The sequence below is a fragment of the Mus pahari genome, chromosome 2 (genome assembly GCF_900095145.1).
Source record: "Mus pahari chromosome 2, PAHARI_EIJ_v1.1, whole genome shotgun sequence".
Classification (NCBI taxonomy): Eukaryota; Metazoa; Chordata; class Mammalia; order Rodentia; family Muridae; genus Mus; species Mus pahari.
In genome coordinates this window covers 65,649,376-65,668,912 of record NC_034591.1, presented here as the reverse complement: position 1 = coordinate 65,668,912, position 19,537 = coordinate 65,649,376, and the positions used below count along the sequence as shown (strand labels likewise).

At 40.1% G+C, this 19,537-nt stretch overlaps 1 protein-coding gene across 1 annotated transcript in view; it reads right to left on the bottom strand.

Annotated features, from left to right (window-relative positions):
• The window catches only part of Cntnap2 (contactin associated protein like 2), a 2,102,194-nt gene that overhangs the window by 404,347 nt on the left and 1,678,310 nt on the right, over positions 1-19,537 (bottom strand). The window contains exon 15 of the mRNA XM_029535530.1: positions 18,732-18,859. Within this exon, the coding sequence (XP_029391390.1) occupies positions 18,732-18,859 (128 nt within the window). The remainder of the gene's footprint in view (positions 1-18,731; positions 18,860-19,537) is intronic.

Below are 19,537 nucleotides of genomic sequence, written 5' to 3'. Positions count from 1 at the left end.
GACAAATTTCTATCTCATTTGTCTTCTTCTTCATCTCTAATGACACTAATCTCCTGCTGTTTTAAGCCCTCAATAGTGGTTGCTTTGAAAAAATAGGCTTGCGATTGAGAGTGGTGTCAAAAGAAGTATGAATACTAAACTCTGAAGGTCAGTCTCTCTCTCTCTCTCTCTCTCTCTCTCTCTCTCTCTCTCTCTCTCTCTGTAATGGTACCAGAAGGAAGGATATGAATTTCTACTAAAACCATATGAGTTTCTCCTAAAAAAATAAATGAAATTAACATTTCTTGCTTCCCAAATACTTTTTCCTTGTGGACTAGGGTGGGAAAGGAAGAAGCTTGGGAGAGGCATGGCTATTGAAGTTGTGTAGTTCACAGCAATGTAGGCTAGGCACTTTTAAAAACCTAGACTCATAGGAACTGATATTCAGCATTGCTTGTCTTTTGTTGGACTTCAAAAAATTAACTGTCATATAGCTCCCTAAACTGTTGAATCCTATTAAGTCTTGCACTCACCAAGAAATGACAAGTGTCAGATATAATTTGGTCACTGAAAGTCAAATGTGAAATTCTGGCCTCTTGTCTTCCACCCCCCAAAGAGTAACAGTAACGTCAGCTTTATTAGAGAAGCCACCTTGAAGTTTGGCTTGATTTCTTGCAGACATTCAAAATTCAAATGGTTTCTTGTTGGGATCATCAGCACAAGTCAACCAAATTGCCCCCCGCTTTTTTTTTTTTGTCAAGAAGACACAAACATAATTTCAGTACATTCGACTGGTCACAATATTTAAACAATGAGAGATGGATTTTCCTTACGTAATGTGAAGAGTTAAGAGGAAATTTTTGTTGCTTTAAAAGGTGTAAGAAAAGAAGAAATTCATTTATGTAATAAAGACCCATGAAGATCAGAGTGTTTCAAGCTTTAACACATATGCTTGGTTCTTTTTTTTTCTCACAAATTCAGTTTCTAGATGTTATGTAATAACACAACATTTTTCAAATATTTCCTTCCTTCCTTCTTCCCTCCATTCTTCTTACATATCCTTTTGTTTTAGGTGAAGACTTCTCAGGCTACCTTTATATCTTTGGCCAAACCAAAAGAGGAAAATGGAGCTATCACACAGCAATTATGGTTTCTCAAATTCATTATCTTAGTCTCTCAGAATATCAGTGGAAAAAGCCAGAACAGATACATACATCTCATTTCCATTAAATTAAAGACCATATTTTAGGTACAAGTCTTAAATTTGCATCCAATTCAGCATAATAAAATAAATTCTTGCAGGTTTAAATACCATAAAAATTGATTAGAGTAATCTACTAAAATTGAATTAAGGAATACTTAGTGTACTAGACAAAGGGGTTACAGAAAACATTGTTGAGCCTCATCATTGTCTTCTTTCCCAGTGAGTTCAGAAAACCCTGCATGGAAGAGACAGGGCTAGAATCTTAATGGGAAGCAGACATTCCTTCATAAAAGCCCAGTGACCCTTCTTTGGTTGGCTCCTTTTCTAGTCACACTGAGGGACTGAGAGAATCTTGTTTTGCTTTAGTACCCTACCTTGCAAGCAGCACTCTGCAGACATTTATTTACTTTAAAACAACTGACCCCTGATACAACTAAAAAATTAGTGAGTATAATAGGATTTTTCTTTCTTCTTACTTTGGGACTTAATATTCATTCTTTAAAGTTTTTTCATTTGTCTGCATGAGTTTATGTGCCTAACATATACGTCGGTACCCAAGGTGTCCAGAGGAGAGAGTCACATCCCCTGGGACTACAGTTAAGGGAGATCATAAGCCACCACATGGGTGCAGAATATTGAATTCTGGACCTTTAGAAAAGTGGTCAGAGCTCCTAATTGATGAGCCATCCCTTTGCTCCCTAAACATTCATTCTTAATAGCAGTTTGTCATGGCATTGGGTGGGTTCAAATGCAAATGCATTATTTCTTATGCATATAGATTTTCTGAATTTTGAATCAGGTTTTATTTTAAAGAACATAATAAGTATCTTATGATTTAATGATATTTCTCTTTCAGAGCAGAGCCTTGCTATGTAGCCCAGGCTAGTCCCCAATGAACTGATGATTCTCTTTGCTGAGCTGTGACTTTAGAAGTTCTCCACTATTCCTGTGACTTACTTTATTTTATTTCTAATCCTGATGATGATAAGATTGCTACTAAAGAACTCTCCAGAAAAGTTTATGGCTCTCCATAAAGTTTGTTTCCGTAAAGTTTCAAGATTCTGAGTCCTGCATGTAGTTAGGACTGTGAAAGGAAGCTTTATATAGAGCCAAGTAGGCACCTTAAAGTAGGTGAACTGGAACATAGTTTTAATTACACCAGAGTGAGGTGGTTTATAGCTCACAGCTTTGCACCTAAACAATAGGTTTGAAGTACTGACTAATTGTAATTTTGCCAGTAATAACCTTGAGTCATGAATAAACAAAAGCATGGGATGCTCACTAGGACCTGTGAGGGGCCAGGAGGGTTAATCTAATTTAGATTAAACAATGGGTTCTATAAATTCAATATTTCATGTGCATCTTAATTTAGAATTGCCAGAGAAAGTATAAAAAACTTAGCCAAACAGTTTTGTTTTAATCTTTAATTTGAAGATAATCATCAGATTCAAGGGATTTCCAGAGTACAAAAGAATCAAAGTTTTCATTTAGTTTAGATGAATAAATGTGCAAAAAGCTTGTGGAAGTTAAAAATAGTTGTGCATATAAATCAAGTGCCCCTCTCTTGTACCCTTGGAACAAGAATTGCTGATGCCAGTTTTGTGCAATTTATCACACTGTACCCGACTGCATGGCCTCTACTGTTAATCCAGTGTCTATTTAAATCATTTGTGGTTAGTTAATCATTTGTATTCATCTAATAGATGCATTGGAGTGGTTCAATGTGGCAGAAATCATCCTTGGCTCAGAGATTTTACCTTTGCCTAACGAGTCCTCCAGCAACTTTTGCTGATGGGGAATGGGAGTGAAGCGCATGAAGAGACTGGTGTAGAAGATGTAGTGTATCTAGTCTTTGCTCTAGATTGCTGGGACTAGACTCTTAGAGGTTGAGGTTGAATTTGTGCCACACAGACAATGCTATAGCCACTCATGCAAATATGATATCCCTGAAAAATTCTAGCTGGATGAATTTTTTGTTTGCTGGTCTTTGATACACACTGATATGGCAGGAGAATGATATACCCTCACTCCAAGTGAAGAAAATATAGAAGCTGTGTATCAGATTCTCATGGGATCACTCTATACATCTCTTCATCTTGATAAGTCTTGGTTTCTGCTTCTCACAGTCTCAATCTGAATATTGTACATTCCTGAATTATGTGAGACGTTTTGATGAATTATGAGCCTGAAGAGAGAGTAGGAATCTCCAAATTTGTATAGCTGGCCAGACCATGACTGGCACATGGATGGTATTGGGAACTCGCTCTTGTGAAGACCACACTGACTGGGTCAGCTGATGTCAGAACTGTGTTGTGCTTTGCAGAGGTAATTTCTTTGAAGAAAATACAACAGGTGGTGATGAGTTCTGGTGGACTGTTCTAGTAAAGTGAATGGAGAAAGACCTTTGAGATCAATACTGAAAACGTCACCATTAGATGAAGACGAGGCCTGTACCAGCAAGTTTTAGAAAGAGGAAAGTACAAGTGAAAGTTCTGGAAGTGGCCACTAGAAAAGCATAGTGGAGTTACGAGCTGACTACGACCTGGAATGGAGGCATGAAGCCTAACTGGTGACAGGGCTGGTCATACAGATCCTTGTGATATGTTTGGAGGTTTGCATCTTACATGTGATGGAAAACATCAGATGGCTGTAAGACAAAAGACAATATAATTAATTGAAAGCCTTGGAATCTTTCTCTGGATACTAAGTAGAAATGCCTTATGTTGCCAAGTTAACTTGACATTTTGTCTAGAGTAGTTATGTGGTTTTGGTTTGTTTGTTTTGTGCTGTTTTGAAGCAGGATCTTGCTAAGTAGCCCAGGCTGGCACTGAACATACTATCCTCCTGTTCCTGTCCTTTTAAGTGCTGTGGTTTTATGTATGTTTCATCATGTCTGACTTATGGCTACATTGCCATTGAGGCCTTCCTTCCAGTCATCCTGAGGCAGGAAGTATAGGTGATGCTTTTTAATATATCACCTTGTATAGATGCTGAGTATGTGTGTGATACTGTGTGGATGCAGGTTGAAAAACCAATGTGTGATGATCTCATGAATGGCTTCGGAATGACAGCACTCCTGGGAGACCAGCTCTCTCCTTGGGGGGATTTGGGTGCATAAGGTTGTGGGACAGCCTTAGCTCTGAGGTGTAGATGGAAACTGGAAGTATCCTGTCCCCAGCTGCTCTACAGTTCCCGTGCTCTGTATGCTCCAGCCACATATGTAGGAGAGGATGGCCTTGTCAGACATCCATGGGAAAAGAGGCCCTTGGTCCTGGGAAGGTTCAATGCCCCAGTGTCAGAGAATGCCAACGTGGGGCGGCAGGAGTGGGTGGGAATCACTCTCATAGAAGTAGGGGGAAGGAGGATGAGATAGGGGTGGGAAACCAGGAAAGGGGATAACATTTGAAATGTAAATAAATAAAATATCCAATAAAAAAAAGAAATATCAATGTGTGGAGGATAGTGAAATAGCTTACATAAAGGGCACATTATTATTCAAAGTACAACAACAAGTGGTAGTTATTATAATTGGGTATAAAAACTGCATTAAAATATAAAATCTGCCATTGAAACAGCAAAAGAACATTTGCACAATTCTATACATTTTTTCCAAGTTTTATTAGGTATTTACTTCATTTACTTTTTAAATGCAATCCCCAAAGTCCCCTATACCCTTCCCCCCCCCTGCTCCCCTTCCCACCCACTCCCCCTTCTTGGCACCTGTGGTTCCCCTGTATGGGGCATATAAAGTTTGCAAGACCAAGGGGTCTCTTTTCCCAATGATGGCTGACTAGATCATCTTCTGCTACATATGCAGCTAGAGACACGAGCTCTGGGGGTGCTGGTTAGTTCATATTGTTGTTCCACCTATAGGGTTGCAGACTCCTTCAGCTCCTTGGGTACGTTCTCTAGCTCCTCCATTGGGGACCCTGTGTTCCAATCCAATAGATGACTGTGAGCATCCACTTCTGTGTTTGCCAAGTACTGGCATAGCCTCACAAGAGGCTGCTTTATCAGGGTCCTTTCAGCAAAATCTTGCTGGTGTATGTAATAGTGGCTGTGTTTGGTGACTGATTATGGGATGGACCCCTGGATGGGGCAGTTTTCAGATGGTCCATGCTTTCGTCTCAGCTCCAAACTTTGTCTCTGTAACCCCTTCCATGGGAGTTTTGTTCCCAATTCTAAGAAGGGGCGAAGTGTCCATATTTTGGTCTTCCTTCTTTTTGAGTTGCATGTGTTTTACAAATTGTATCTTGGGTATTCTAGGTTTCAGGGCTAATATCCACTTATCAGTGAGTGCATATTATGTGAGTTCTTTTGTGATTGGGTTACCTCACTCAGGATGATACCCTCCAGATCAATTCATTTGCTGAGGAATTTCATAAATTCATTGTTTTTAATAGCTGAGTAGTATTCCATTGTGTAAATGTACCACAGTTTCTGTATCCATTCCTCTGTTGAGGGACATCTGAGTTCTTTCCAGCTTCTGGCTATTATAAATAAGGCTGCTATGAACATAGTGGAGCATGTGTTCTTATTACCAGTTGGAACATCTTCAGGATATATGCTCAGGAGATGTATTGCTGGATCCTCTGGTAGTACTATGTCCAATTTTCTGAGGAACCCAAGACTGATTTCCAGAGTGGTTTTACAAGCTTGCAGTCCCACCAACAATGGAGGAGTGTCCTCTTTATCCACATCCTTGCCAGCATCTGCTGTCACCTGAATTTTTGATCTTAGCCATTCTGACTGGTGTGAGGTGGAATCTCAACGTTGTTTTGATGTGCATTTCCCTGATGATTAAGGATGCTGAACATTTTTTGAGGTGTTTCTCAGCCATTTGATATTCCTCAGTTGAGAATTCTTTGTTTAGTTCTGTGCCCCATTTTTTAATGTGGTTATTTGATTTTCTGGAGTCTGTCTTCTTGAGTTCTTTATATATAATGGATATTAGTCCCTGCTTGTGGACGTTGTACATCGTGGTGCGGAGCCTAGTGCGCACCACGATGTACAACGTCCACAAGCAGCTCAGCCATTTGATATTCCTCAGTTGAGAATTCTTTGTTTAGTTCTGTGCCCCATTTTTTAATGTGGTTATTTGATTTTCTGGAGTCTGTCTTCTTGAGTTCTTTATATATAATGGATATTAGTCCCCTATCTGATTTAGGATTGGTAAAGATCCTTTCCCAATCTGTTGGTGGCTCTTTTGTCTTATTGAAAGTGTCTTTTGCCTTACAGAAGCTTTGCAATTTTATGAGGTCGCATTTGTCCATTCTCGATCTTACAGCACAAGCCATTGGTGTTCTGCTCAGGAATTTTTCCCCTGTGCCCATATCTTCGAGGCTTTTCCCCACTTTCTCCTCTATAAGTTTCAGTGTCTCTGGTTTTATGTGGAGTTCCTAGATCCACTTAGACTTGACCTTAGTAGGAGGAGATAAGAATGGATCAATTCTCATTCTTCTACATGATAATAGCCAGTTGTGCCAGCACCATTTGTTGAAAATGCTGTCTTTTTTCCACTGGAAGGTTTTAGCACCCTTGTCAAAGATCAAGTGACCATAGGTATGAGGTGTCTGGCTCTTCAATTCTATTCCATTGTTCTACCTGTCTGTTGCTGTACCAGTACCAGTACCATGCAGTTTTTAATCACAATTGCTCTGTAGTACAGTTTTAGGAATTCTATACATTTTTAAAACTATGAACAAATCTCAGTTTTCAAACATGCAGATCCAATGGTAGTGAACTATGACCTTTGGGACAAATTCAATCTGTCACCTGTTTGTATCAATAAAATGCTGTTGGCATCCAGCCATGCTGCTTGGTTCACACACTGCCAATGGCAACTTTTGAGTGACAGAACTGAGGATTCCTGACAGAGATCACTGGCCTACAAAAACTACAACATGTCCTCCTGATCCCTGAGAGAGAGTGTTTGCTGAGCCCCAAGCTAGACGAGAGGCAGCTGTTTGTAATCAATCTTTGGAAGACAAACAGAGTCTACATTCTTGTGTTCACCCTGTGTTTTCTATAGGATCCTTCACAGCCTCTGAGGGTCAGTTACAAAGGATGCTAAGCAAAGAGGGGGACAAGTGGGAGCCAGGGAAGGAGAAGAAAAGGGGGCTGGAGAGATGGCTCAGAGGTTAAGAGCACTGGCTGCTCATCCAAAGGTCCTGAGTTCAATTATAAATTGAAATACAGCCACCTATAGTGAGATCTGGTGCCCTCTTCTGGCTTGCAAGCATACATCCAGGCAGAACACTGTATACATAATAAATAAATTTAAAAGAAAAGAGAAAAGAAAAAGGAAACTTCATTTTTTTTTTTTTTTAGAAGAAGAAAAGGATAGGTTGTGTGTGTACAGATAGCACAGCCCTGGGGCTCAGCCAATGCTGCTAAACTCCAGTCATTGACCCTATACTTCCATCTTAAAAAGACCTTGAAAAGACCAGCTGGCGATGCTCAAAAACAACACACAAGGCAAGGCTTCTCTAAGAATAGGCACAGAGTTAAGTTTGGAATGGGTGGAAGTACTGATAATTAGACTATATCTAGAACCACCTAGGAGATAAGCCTTTTGCCAGCTTGTGAGAAGTTACTTAGATACTAAGTTAACTGAAGCACCCTAACCATGGCGCACTAGATTCCATGGGCTAGGCTCCTGGAGTTGATAAAAGGAGAACGCAGCATCACTGTGCCTCTTGAGGAATCCTGTGCCAAAGCACATCAACCTCCTGCTGCCATGTCTGTGTCCTTGAACTGTGAGACGGACTAATTCCTTTCTTCTTAATGTTGCCTTTGTCAGGATATTTTATCACAGTAACAGAAAATGTTACTAATACACAAGGGTGGAAGGCATAAACTAGAGAATAAGGGTAGCAAAACAGGCCTGTTTTCTGATATTGAACCTGCTGCTCTCTACACAATAAGTTGATAACATAAGGGTGGAAGTTCAGGTCATTAATCCTTTGAGAGTCCCAACTATCAGTGTTACTAATTGGGCTGTTTTAGAATAGTAGAGGAGACTGGGACCCTAAGAAAAATGGTGATAGAGTTCTGTTTTTTTTTTTTTTTTTTTTTTTTTTTTTTCATCTCTAGTGGAGGTAAGGCTGAATGTGGCAAGTAGACGGCCAGAGAGGATAAGAGCCTATTCAAAGGTGCAGGCACCTAGAGGGAGCTGAGATCTGATTTGAGGGGTGCTTGATTCCAAAGCATGCACCCTTCATGTTGTCTTGCATATTGTTGTTCTAAGCATGGTCCATCACTGACCAGGGCAGCCAATCCGTGGAACATCTCAAGCTGTGTTCCAAATCTGGATCAGAGTTTAAATTTTGCATGTATCATAGGTAAATTCTAAGAATACTAAAGCCTTGGTAAGGTAATGAGGGAATGAAAATGATCAAAAATTCATCAGATACGTGTATTAAATTATGAAGTAATTTTTAAAAGATGCACGACACCATTCTATAACGTTTCTGAGCTCTTATACTCAGTTTTCCACTAGGAATCCAAACTCCAGCCTTGCCTCCTCAGCTTTGTAAGAAAGTTTGCTCTGTAGGTAACTGATCCCAGGGGTCATGTGTCATTTTTCTCAATAAAGGTCACAGGGAGGATTCAGTTCCTGGAGTGTAATCTGGAATAGGCTACAATCTTTATCTACTGTTTTTCTTAATTCTCAGAGTGTCCCACAGCAGAGAGTTATAAAATCAATAGGTAAAGCCTTGTTCTTGTTTGTGAATAGTGAGATCTGCGAGAGAAGTTCAGCAGAGGAATCTGACCAGGGGGATCCAAGTTATGGAAAATAAATTCTTCCTTGTATGTGGGAATGCTGTCGTTTTTGTAGAAAGTACCCAGTTCAGAAAGAGATGACTATACAAGAAGAGAATAAGATGTCATGGGACTCATCAGACAGCCACATCAGCAAAGCCCTGCCTGGAAACCATTCCTCATACTGATTAACTCAAGGCATGGCATTCTTTCAAATATAGGCAGCATTTGAAATCATGAACCAGAAAATCAGTTATGCATACACAAATGTGCATCTTCATACATATTCACACCCACGCCCCCACCATATAGCTACAAAATACTCTTATTTTTCCAATTGTAATCATTTTGCTTTCCATTTCAACAGTGAATTTGCTGCTGATGTTGAAGTGGAATGATCAAATAATATTAAAGCATTGAGTTCTCCCAGGGTAATGGCCCATCATTTTTGAAATTCACCAAAGAGGCTGGAAGATATAAACAAAGGCTTTCTTCCGCTTAACAAATTGCTGACTTCGTTAATTGGACCTGACCCTCAGATGCATCCTGGGGCTTGCTCTTTAATGGGAAATGAGTCTAGGTTGTGAGCTTGAGAATTTCACTGTCTTGGGTTCTTCCTAGAGCCTTGCCAGTAGCCAATGGTAATAGTATAGGAGACATTAAGCAAAATACGGGGAAAAAAAAAAGCTATAAACAAACAGAAAGTCTTTGCTATAAATGGAAGCAAAGAGAAAAAGAGAAGTTACAGATTTTATGCCCCTGTGTTCTGACTTGCATAACTGTGAACTGCATATTAAGGTTTTCAGATAGGTTGAGTTCATAGCAGGTAGATTTGGACACCACATGATGCTATCACTCAGAAATTCATAGGCGGGAGAAAAGCTCAGAGTATCAGTCTAAGCTTCCTCGTAGGTCCTACTATTCACCCCAGCCATGGGTTAATATCAAGTTCTCTGTACCTGTGCTTTGCTTTCATCCATGTGTGAGATTCTGGACCAGTCACTGAGCCTCCTACAATCTATTTCACTCGTCTGTGAAATGAGAAGTCTGCATTGGCTTACTTCTGGGACTCTTCCATCTACCCGTGTGTGTGTGTGTGTGTGTGTGTGTGTGTGTACGTGTGTGTACGTGTGCGCACACGCATGCACGTGTATACATGCACATTCACAATTCACACTTGGACATGTGTGTGTGCCTTGAATGTATGTGCCTATACTGTCATAGTAAGAAAATGGGAATAGGGGGCTGGTGAGATGGCTCAGTGGGTAAGAGCACCCGACTGCTCTTCCAAAGGTCCAGAGTTCAAATCCCAGCAACCACATGGTGGCTCATAACCATCTGTAACAAGATCTGACGCCCTCTTCTGGAGTGTCTGAAGACAGCTACGGTGTACTTACATATAATAAATAAATAAATAAATAAATAAATAAATAAATAAATAAATAGAAAATGGGAATGGAAAGAAAAACTTTGTAGTACCTTCTCAGGATTTATTTACTACTAGTAAACAGATTTATACATTCTGAGATGTCTTCTGGTTTTAATCTCTTGATGTTTATTCTGAGAAGACTATGAGTATAGAAAAAAAACCACATAGGGAAAAGCCCAAGTAGACTTAGTTAATGACATGGTAGGGATGGAGAAGGAAGGAAGGTGATCCTCTAACACATGCCCACAGGAAACCTCTCTCTCCTGCCGAGTTAGGAGACAACTTTCCATGGTGATGGAAGTAAGACAAGGCAGAAGCAAGGAGTGTTACATAAGAGAAGTCCTTAAAGAGTTAAGAGCGTCTAACGAAGCAAAGAATCTTAGAAAAATAGGTTCTAGGGATCTGGAACTCCATAAGAGAATTGCAAAGTCTAGGGCTATAAAATTTCTCTACTTGGGTTCCTACTTATTGTGAAGTCGGAATCTTGATCCAAGGTCAAACCTAGCTATAACATTTAATATCTGCCCTGATGTATGTTTTTAACTTCCAAGTAGTTTTTAGGCATCTGGCAGGTGTTATTGTTGAGGACATTAAATTATATCAGGATATTTTTATTTTTGAGAAGTTCACAGTCAGAACTAGGAAATATCTCATTCACCTCTACTAAAAATGAGGTTGATCACACTCTTCTTAGCTGTTCTTTATTTCTCTCACTCCCAGAATCAACCCTCAGTATAAACAATGTTGAATAAAACTTTAAGGAGGCCATTGGTTTGAGCTTTTATACTGGGTCCCACCAAACCATAGAGCAAACTAACAGTCGAATAAGAAGTACCTATTCTAAATTCCTATGTCACTAAAGCCTAGCTAAGTGGTTACCTGACTTGTGAGAAGTCAAGGGAGTGAATGAAAGCCAAGTTTCCCCAGCAGGTCCAAGTGCTCGACAATGAACTTCCCTCTACTTTAACGCTCTGCATCCTTTAGTTTGTACAAAAATGAACCTGTAATGATTTGATATCAACCAAGGCATCCTTTATCTATATTGTTCTCCTGATGCCTGCCAGCAGTGGAAATTACTTTGAAATGGCCTATCAATGTTCTAGTCTCTCACTTAGTGCCTTAAACATCTTCTGGCTACACAGCCAACTCCTTTGTTCAGGCACCGTTTATTCCATTTGATGGAATAAAGTGTTAGAGCTCAAGAATCACAAAATAAAGCTTGTGAAGAAGACGGAGAGAAGCTTTTATCAGTTGTTCCCCTTTCTCCAGCTTTGGATCCACACACACTGTCAGAGTTAGATTGGAAACTATTGGTCAGTTTTAAACCATGTAGGTATGTGGGCAAAAGAGATTTAAGTGATTTCTAAGTTGGCTCTGAAAGGGAGCAGGAAGGGCCACCCCATCTCTGCTCTTACACTGTTGAGGAGAGAATACCACGAGGATGAAGGAGCTGCTTAACATAAGTAGCAAGAGTTATTTATTTATTTATTTATTTATTTATTTATTTATTTATTTAAATTATTTTATTAGATATTTTCTTCATTTACATTTCAAAGGCTACCCCAAATGTCCCCTATACCCTCCCCCTGCCCTGCTCCCCTGCCCACTCACTCCTACTTCTTGGCCCTGGTATTCCCCTGTATGGGGCATATAAAGTTTGCAAGACCAAGGGTCCTCTCTTCCCAATGATGGCTGACTAGGCCATCTTCTGCTATATATGCAGCTAGAGACACAAGCTCTGGGGGTACTGATTAGTTCATATTGTCGTTCCGCCTATATGGTTGCAGACCCCTTCCGCTCCTTGGGTAATTTCTCTAGCTCCTCCATGGGGGCCCTGTGTTCTATCGTATAGATGACTGTGAGCATCCACTTCTGTAATGCCAGGCACTGGCAAAGCCTCACAAGAGGTAGCTATATCAGTGTCCTTTCAGCAAAATCTTGCTGGCATATGCAATAGTGTCTGTGTTCGGCAGTTGATTATGGGATGGACCCCTGGGTTGGGCAGTCTCTGGATGGTCCATCCTTTCCTCTTAGCTCCAAACTTTGTCTCTGCAACTTCTTTCATGGGTATTTTGTTCCCTATTTTGGGGAGGAATGAAGTATCCATGTATAAGATGTTGAGATTTCAGAACTTGTATTGTTAGCCCAGCCTATCCTTGATAATTCAGTAAGCCAGGTGAAGAAGTTGGAGGCTCCTTGTCCCCAGTATTTCTTGCTTCTCAGTGACTGCCTTTGTCTAGTTAGGCATTCCACAGGCTGATATCTGTCACACTTTAGAATGAATTAGTCAAGCCGGGCAGTGGTGGTGCACACCTTTAATCCCAGCATTTAGGAGGCAGAGACAGGCAGATTTCTGAGTTCCAGGCTAGCCTGGTCTACAGAGTGAGTTCCAGGACAGCCAAGGCTATATTCAGAAACCCTGTCTCAAAAAAAAAAAAAAGAAATAGAATGAATTAGTCAGGTGAGACTGCTATATGCTACCAAATTATCTTCCATCACCCAGAGAGAGCAGACAGAGCCTTTACTACTGAGGATAAAGTGGGTAGTTGAGACACTTTCATAGTATGGAACATTCTAACACAGGCATTGGGGTGAGAATGGTGTGTATCCTGGTGAACTCTGGCTAGGTATGGAGCCAAAAGATCTTAGGTACATAGAATGCTGCAGTAAATGATTTCTCAGGTTGAGAGGAGAAAGATTATCTTCAATGTCTTCCTGGTAAATGTTTAGACCTGTGTAACCCCAAGAACATAAGAGACATGTTTCCTTTCTCATTCAAATCCTCACATCAAGTCTAATGGAATGTGGTAGATAAGAGGATTCTAAAGGAACCACACAGACCTTTCTAAACCCAGCTGTGAAATAAATTTGCAAACCACATCACAGGGGGCAGGAATGGGAAGAATCAAGGAATGACTGAACACAAAGGCTTCCTTTAGATTCAGATCCTGTACCAGGGACCTTTCCCTTTCTTATCTCTTGCCTCCCTGAGGCAGCAAAGGGAAAGGGAGATAAACAATCTTTCTACTCTCTGCAGCCTGGGGAGTTGCTGTCTCTTCACAAGGAAAACTGGCCTTTCTTCCTCCCTGTTGCCTAGCCCACTGAACTTACTGGAAATGTTCAGTATACAGACAGGGCTGTGCTAACTGAGTGAGAGACCAGCAGGCCGAGCTCCTGAACTGAGAAATACTTGCAGCAAACAGAGTGTGTGGCTTTCCCATAACTCTCGCATAGATGATGTCTTTTGAAAGGAACAAATGTCCGCAGTCGCGTGGCTACAACTCGACCACCCCTGCTTTCTTTCTTTCTTTCTCACTGGCCTTTGTCTCTGTCCTCATTGTGCCCTCAGCCTGGGCTTGGATATCTTTCCTCTCTTGCTTTCTCATCTTTGACTCACAGTTACCTCTGAAGTGGCAAGACATTGCATTTGCATCTTAAGAGTGCCTTGTGATTGCAGTGTCCTGCCTGTCAGCTCTCTTTTCTGGTGTGGATAGGAAGCAGTCTCCAGTAACAGGCGCCTCTAATTGTTTCTGCCTAGGTTTATTGAAAAGGCTTGCCTTTGTAGCAAACTTTCTCCTAATTAATTGTTTAAAGTCTATATCCCTAGAGGCAATATGGTAAATCTTTACTTCATATGGCTGAGAGCAAAACAATTACCTAGCAAATCCTGTATTCCTGCAATTAATTATTGACACTATATACAGTAGAATAAGATTTCTGCCTTCAAAAACTGATTTCTTTCTTTCTTTCTTTTCTTTTCTTTCTTCTTCTTTTTTTTTTTTTTTTTTTTTTTCATAAAAATTTCCTGGCAGCCTCAGAGGATGTGCTGATATCTAAGTTGGAAAAGTGTCTATTCTGATATTGAGTTCTGACTCTCGAAGTGGTTCCCTTGTTTTTGCCTATTTAAACCTGTGGTTTAAGAGAGATGCATAATTTCTCTGCAATTTTTAATCATAGCAAGCCATCTATTACCAGTCATATTTCAGTTTTATTTAGATTGGAGGTTTCTATTTGGATGTGTTTGAAAGAGAAAACAACAGCAGCCACCCTGTCAAGGCTGACATATTTCATAGCGCTGTAGGAGACACAGAGCAGACCTAAATGGAAGGTACCGATTTGGTTTAGCACTTTGATTATATGGGTCTATGAGTTTAGATCAATCATAGTGAAAGTTGAAACACAGTAGGCATGAGGAAATCACCTGCATCCTTGAAACAGTTGAACAGAGCCTACAGAAAATATTTCACTCTCTGTTCCTTAGCCGAGAACTGTGGCCCAATACACCACACATGTCGAGAAGGTAGCTGATGCTGGGCTTCTCAAGCTGAGAGATGGGACGGTGGTAGGCTTTTGCTTTCCTCAGAGAGATGGAAAGGGAGAAACACAGAGAGGGAGAGTGGCTATTCATTTGTGAAACTGCTTTTTCTGAAGCTCTGAAGAGACCTTAAGAAGTATCTTAAACCAAGCTCATCTCCATAAATAACGGCATGAACTCACAAGATGGCTTTAGAAACGTCATGAATCCAATCCTGTTAGCATGATGCCGGCATGAATCCAATCCTGTTAGCATGATGCAGGTGGGTGGGGCTTGTATTTTGCTAAGACACAACATAATATTTTAAAAAAATGTAGGTTTATTTTATGCATGTAAATGTTTTGTATGTGAATATATCTATGTATCACATATGTGTCTAATGCCCAAAGAGGTCGAAATGTATATGTTCCCTTAGAAATGGAGTTACAATGAGTTGTGAACTTCTATATAGGTGCTAGGAATCAAACCTGAGTAGTTTTCAAGAAAGACAAATGCTCTTAACCACTGAGCCATCTGTCCAATTCCCCACGCTGAGTATTTTCTTTTTTTAAAGACACTTGAATTTAACTGGCCTTTGACAGAAGGAAAAGCACCGAGTCAAAAATCAATGGTAGTCTTGTGTTTCTAGTCTCTGCTCCAACTTCAGGGAATTTGCAAGGGGACTTGGAAATTTGTCATGTAAATGCCACCTGAAAAGAAATAATTTGTTCATTTGTATTATAGAAATGCCAACGTTTGAATGTTTGCCGTGTGCTGAACATGGAGTTCTAAGTGTCCAAGGAGCTGGGCCAGTCTAAATCCTGGGAAATACAGTCCATACGGAATCTTTCACTGTGACTTCATTCATATTAGCATGTTCTGAAAGGGAAATTGGGTCTGTAAACTGTTGATTGCTGCCTACTCCCTGGCAGGCCAACTTTGTACAACCCATTCTCAGTTTTCTGGAGAAAAGGAATATGTCTCACACATACAAAACATTTTCACATAATTTCTTTCATTGCACTTTCATGAAATAGTGATGCAAAAGCATTTCTCTGAATCTATATCATCCTAACTATATAAAACCCGTGCGCTGTCCATGGACAAGGCAACAGATTTCCATAGGGATGTCTATTTTGTCTTGTCCTTGTGATGTCTATCTTATCTTGGTTGCCAATTTGACTTCATCTGGGATCCACTCAAACCCAAGCATCAGGACACTGTCGTGAGGGACTTTTCTTGGTTGGATCATTTGTGGTCAGAAGATTCATCATAAATCTGGGCCACACCTTCTGGTGTCAATCTACTGAAACACACACACACACACACACACACACACACACACACACACACACACACACAAACAGAAAAAGGTAGCTTTTCCTTCTTGCCTGCCTTCACTCACTCTTTCTGGCAAGTTCATCTGTCCTGCCACTGAGTCAGTCCTTAGAGGGTGTTAGACTCTACTTCTTCCTCAGAATTGCAGTGTAGACTGAACACCAGCTGAGCTGTCAGGTTTCATTGACTGAAGGAGTGCTGGATTCTTGGACTTTCCATCAGGAGACGGCCCTTATTGGACTACTCAGACCACAACCTTTAAGCTATCCTAAAAAAGTCTCTAAATTCTCTCTCTCTCTCTCTCTCTCTCTCTCTCTCTCTCTCTCTCTCTCTCTCTCTCTGTATACATGATTATAAAACACATATAATAGAATTTAAAAATTATATAGTTTTTAATTCTATTATATGTGTATTATAATTTTAAATTCTATTAGTCCTTTTCCTCTAGAGAACCCAGACTAATACAGTCTTGGATAGAAACTTAAATGAACATTTATTATTATTTAACATGTATTAGTCATTATCTTCTTTCTTTTATTAAGATAGAGTCTAGGTTGGAAAAATGCCTCAATAGATAATGTGCTTGCTAAAAAGGCATGAGGGCCAGTTTAGCTTCCTAGAACCCATCTTAAAAGATGGGGCATGACTATGTGTACCTGTAACCGCAGTGGTGGGGTGTCCAGACAGATAAATCTCAGGGGCTCACTAGTTACCTAGGCTAGCGACAACAGTGAGTGCCATGCTCAGGGAGAGACCTTGTTTCATAAACAAAGTGAACAGTTGTAGAGGGGGATACTCCAGAACTCCATACTCAGCATCTAGCCTGCATGGCCACATGCACACACTCATGCACACAGACTCCTACCTTAAATGCACCTTTTATCATTCCCTTTGAGAAATCAGTTATAATAATGTTATATCAGAAAACCTAGTATTAAATTATAAAATATCTGTAGATTCTAACACTTTTTCATGTGAATTTCTCAAAAAACATTCCAACTACCTTCTCCTACTCCAAGATCACCCAGTGACGTGTCGTGTAAAGAGCACTCATGATCAACTCTTCCTGAGGTCTAATTTATTGTTAAAGGGAAATCAATCTCACATTAGCTAAAGTAATATATTAGATATAAAAATTATAACCTCTAACGTATAAACTTCTCTTGATAGTAAAACTTGGATTTTTATGGTGCTAAGTCAATCAGTCACTTAACTGGAACTTTTCTCTAGTTCAAAGTGAAATTCAGAATTAGAATTAATAAACCAAAGGTATTTACACATATATGCTAATTAGTAATTATGACAGAATAAAATTTACTTTCAGTATACAATACATGAGAGTCCTACTGTAAAGAACATGATATTTCATTTTTTAGCATATTTCCTTAACATGCATATTGTTTAGTGTTCTCTGCCAGTATCTTTTCTTAGTGAGTTGAAATCAAGTTTCTTACTGAGCTCTTCTACTACATCTGGATACACAAATAAAGTGTTACTCTTTATAGCCAAGGCTTCATAAAGATATTTTTGACCAATTCTGTATGTAGTGTTTTTCTTTCCAATGTAAGAAAAGAATGTCACCCCTCTTTTGTTTTAGGAGCACCCACTCCTTTAGCTGCTGTCTCAAATAACTAAGCAATAAACTGCTAAGTGTGCATCCTTACATTTCTTAGGACACCTCTTTGAGTATCTATCACTGGGTAGGCCTAATTGTCCACTGATTTATAGAAGTTGTAAAGAATATTCCATCTCACATAATGCTTTGCTAGGAGGAATCCAAACTCAGGCACTAAAAACCTTTATAGCCTCCCCATGAGGCATTGGGATTCAGGTGGTATTTTCACTACGACAGCTGATATAATGAAGAGGTTGCCTGGGGGCTTCGAGCATGCCAGTTATTGAGCGAGTGGAATCTAGGTTTCCCTTTGCCTAGTATACAACCACAAAAAACACAGAACTCCCAGGAGTGTTGCCTGAATCACATGTGCACGACATAGAGGGAAATGATGCCGGGATGCTCGTTGCTGAATCCCCATAGCAACCTACTTGTTCCCCTCCCACTGCACATAAAGCACACCGAAGGGTATCAAACAACATAAAACATGAATAGTGCCCTTAATTAGGTGGGACCATCATGCTGACTCTCTTACCTCCCACTGTCCAAGCTAGCAGCCCCCAGTTCCTCTCTGTGGTGCCTAAGCCTGAAAGCAGGACATTGTTACAGAAACAATCTTTGCCTTTTAAGGGACCATCAAGCTTTGATGATGATGGAGTTTGATAGCTATAATGTCAAACTTTATATGGCCATAATACAAGTTTACAATAATACATTAAGCTATAATGTGACTATTTATATCACCATAAACTCAGGTTTATGGTGATATAAATAGTCATGCTAATGGCATTAACAGCAGCACACAGTGGAATCCCAGCTGTTGAGTGGCACTTTTATGCTGTTAGCATTGCTATTTATACTACCATAAGCTTAGGTAGTCAAACTTGTTACATATGAATAGATGAGGAAGATGGATATCAACATCTTATGCCTTAATTGAGGCTTCTATATTGGAAACACCCTCTTCTGCAATAAAGATCCATGTAGCTCTCTATTGGTCCTACTTGTGTTGTGTGATGTCTTTTGAAAAACACACATGTTTTCTGGTATCTTCTGAGCAGCCTAGAAACACTATTTCAATGTGATAAGAAAGTGCAAGCCAACTTACTGTCTCCTTGGCAGCGCAGGGGACCCACGCTCAGCTTGGCTTCTGAGCCTTGTCGGTCAGTATCTCCAACCACCACCTGGCTCACTGGCAGGTGATCTTTGTAGGATAAGAAGCCAGCATCCTTCCTCCTGAATCACAGGGAGACAGAAAAACATGGGGAGGCTGTGTTAGAATTATAGCTTATGTTGTCTGATCACCAATGGCATTTTTAATAGTTGTTCAGAAATGTGCTGAGTAAATCTCCAAATAGAGTTTGCCCTCCTTCCCCAGTAATTGCTCAGAGTGTGGCTCAGAGGCAATTCTGGCATGGTCATCCGATGGAAAATAGAACTGACATTCTGATTTCCAGAACTCGTAACTAATAAGCCATTGGCTATTTTTGGTGGAAATTAGATCAAACCACATGTGCCACAGGTGATCACATGCAGAGTTAATAGAAAGTTCAACAAACTCACCAGAATGAAGTACCAAACAGAAATCTTTGTCTCTTTAATTGGTTTGAAGCAATTCCTTTGGAGACTTTCTTCCCTGCTGTGCATCAGCTAAATACAGGATATCTTTTGTTTCCTGGTCTCTCTGTGTTTACTTGAAGAACTGAAATAGTTCCTGGAAGTCTCCAGCATAGAGCAGGTGCTCCTAAGTACCTGGCTGTATGGATAAGGAGGAGTGGAGCTGGCCCCGTTTGGATTTCTGCCTGTGTTATTCTGTTTGCCCTGTAGTTTACCTGTTCCATATCTTCTAGCTTGATAGCATACCTAATTACATAGATTTTTATTATTTGAGAATTTCATGTATTCATATAATAT